General features: G+C 44.7%; 1 protein-coding gene across 1 annotated transcript; it reads right to left on the bottom strand.

The window, feature by feature from the left end:
• Positions 1–394: 394 nt before the first annotated feature.
• On the bottom strand, positions 395–1,378 carry LOC118899894 (olfactory receptor 226). Its single transcript, XM_036861907.1, has one exon. The coding sequence runs from the start codon at positions 1,376–1,378 to the stop codon at positions 395–397; it is 984 nt and encodes a 327-aa protein (XP_036717802.1).
• Between the last annotated feature and the right edge of the window lie 1,093 nt (positions 1,379–2,471).

A 2,471-nucleotide genomic window follows, 5' to 3' on the forward strand; every position in this document is an offset into this window, starting at 1 on the left:
AACCCAGTAACAAACCCAGGAAGAGCCATTTAGAGAGATGCTAGTTCTGCATTTTTTTTTTTTTTTTTTTTTGCTTTTTGCTTTTTTACTTTTGCTTGTGCTCATAGTCATCCCTTTCCACCCCACCAGGATGCATGATTCATGAACCTGCTCTACGTAAATTACAATAGAGCAGACAACATGGGATCAACTTCTAGCCTGTACGTTAAGACCTTGTCTTGAAGAAATCCAATTTCAAGCTTGTAATCCACCTCTCTTCCTCCTTCTGAACTAGTTCTTTGGTGGTACCTTTGAAACTCTAGTCCCTAATTTAAGCTCTAAGAGCTCCTCTGGACTTCATAGAAGACATAGATCCTAAGTTTAAGAGCATTATCTAAGATTTAACACATCCCTTCTACCCAACTCTGCTAGCTTTCCCAGGCTTAGCATCATGGCCCTGGTATAGGCGCAGAGTACGGTGTAAGGCTCTCTTTACCTCTTGGTTGCGCAAGCAGTAAATGATAGGGTTGAGCAGTGGTACAATGACAGTGTAGAGTACAGACACCAGCTTGTTGGTGTCAAAAGCTGAGATTGCCTTTGGGCGGGCATAGATGAAGATACTGGCTGCATAAAAGATGACCACAACAGTGAGATGAGAGGCACAGGTGGAAAAGGCTTTATGGCACCCAGCAGCTGAGGGAATGCACATCACAGCACTGGTGATGGCCATATAGGAGGCCCCGGTGACAGAGAGTGGCCCCAGCAGTATAAAAATGGCCAGGACAAAGTCTGTAAGCTCTGCTGTAGACATGTCAGTGCATGAAAGGTTGAGCAATGGGGAGACATCACAGAAAAAGTGGTTGATGGTGTTGGGGCCACAGTAAGAGAGGTGAGAAATGAGAAAAACCTTGACCATGGAGATGCCAAAACCTCCAGCCCAGGAGCCAGCTACCAGCTGCACACACAGCCGGCCACTGACAATGACAGGGTAGTGGAGAGGATGGCAGATGGCCACATAACGATCATAAGCCATAACTGCGAGGAGGACACACTCAGTGCATCCCAGGCCCAGGAAAAAGTAGAGCTGTGTCATGCAGCCCTCAAAGGAGATCAGCTGCCCATGGCCCTGTTTGGACCCAACAAAGCCAGCTAGCATCTTGGGAATAGTGACAGTAACGTACCAAATCTCCAGGAAGGACATGTTAGCCAGAAAGAAGTACATGGGTTTGTGGAGGCTGGGGTGGTTCCTGATTGCCATAATGATGAGTATGTTCTCAGTCAGCACCAGCACATAGGCCAGCAGAGAAAGGGCAAATAACAGTGCCCGCAGTGGCACAGGAGCTGGGAAGCCCAGCAACACAAACTCACTCACTCTCCCACTCTGGTTCTTCCTCTCCATGGTGTCAGTCATGCCTGCTGCTCTTCAGAAGAGAATAGTGTCCTCAGGAGGCAGCAGCAAGAACCCAGCCTTCCTCTCGCTGGAAGAATTAGTAGAATGAATCGATGTTGCTCATTCGTATTAGTAGAATGCAACGTGTGTAGTGCATATAATTCATCGCTGAGCTGAGGCCGTTGTTCTCGTCTGTAATCTGGGAATGAGCTAAGATAAAAGTGGACAAAAATAAACTACTTTCTATTGGGATAGGACAGGAGTGTATTCTGGCCCTTGGAGAAGTATGTATTGATAAGCACCAGTTGGTCCCTAAAAAACACAGATCAAAACCAAAATATTAAGAGTCTGGGCTGCCCTGAAGTGACAGTTTGTCTATGAGCTGGATTATGACTCTGTTTTGAGGAAATAAGTTACACAGTGGAGGAATAACAGTAACATATAACACAATTAAGTGTTTACTATGTGTTATTAGTATAGGAACTATTCTGAAAAATTTGTATATATTAATCCACCTAATCTTCAGAGGAACCCTATGAGTAAGTACTGTTATTAACCCCACTTAACACCTAAGGGAACTGACGCATAGAGAGGTTAAGTGACTTGTTCCAGCTCACACAGATAGTAAGAGATGGAAGCAGGAAGCCAGAACCTCAGAGCTTCTAAAATATTCAGGCAACATGAAGGAGGGACTGCAAGATACATCCTGTATTTACACCCAGAACGGAGGGTCTTTGGGGCTCAGCTAGGGATGCAATTTCCTCCTGTAAGGAAGAGGGAAAAAGTAGAACCCAAGGAGGTCATGGCACCTATAGAATGAAAGTCCTACATAACCTTGTACTTAAGAGGAGGATGTGGGACCCACGTGGAAATCATATTAGGAAGTGGATTCTGGATTTCTGAAGAACTGAGAATTCCTTCAGTTCTGAACATTGTGCTAACTATCTTGGAATGAGAGTAGAACACCTTCATTTAGTATCCCTAAAAGCTAAACCAAGTGACATTAAAATTTTCAATAGTTTATTTGAGTAACATCGATTCATATCGGGCAGTGCCTAACTGAAAATGGTTAGGAGCACTCCACTGCCAAAAGCTAGGGGCA

Source organism: Balaenoptera musculus, chromosome 8 (assembly GCF_009873245.2).
Source record: "Balaenoptera musculus isolate JJ_BM4_2016_0621 chromosome 8, mBalMus1.pri.v3, whole genome shotgun sequence".
NCBI classification, from domain to species: domain Eukaryota; kingdom Metazoa; phylum Chordata; class Mammalia; order Artiodactyla; family Balaenopteridae; genus Balaenoptera; species Balaenoptera musculus.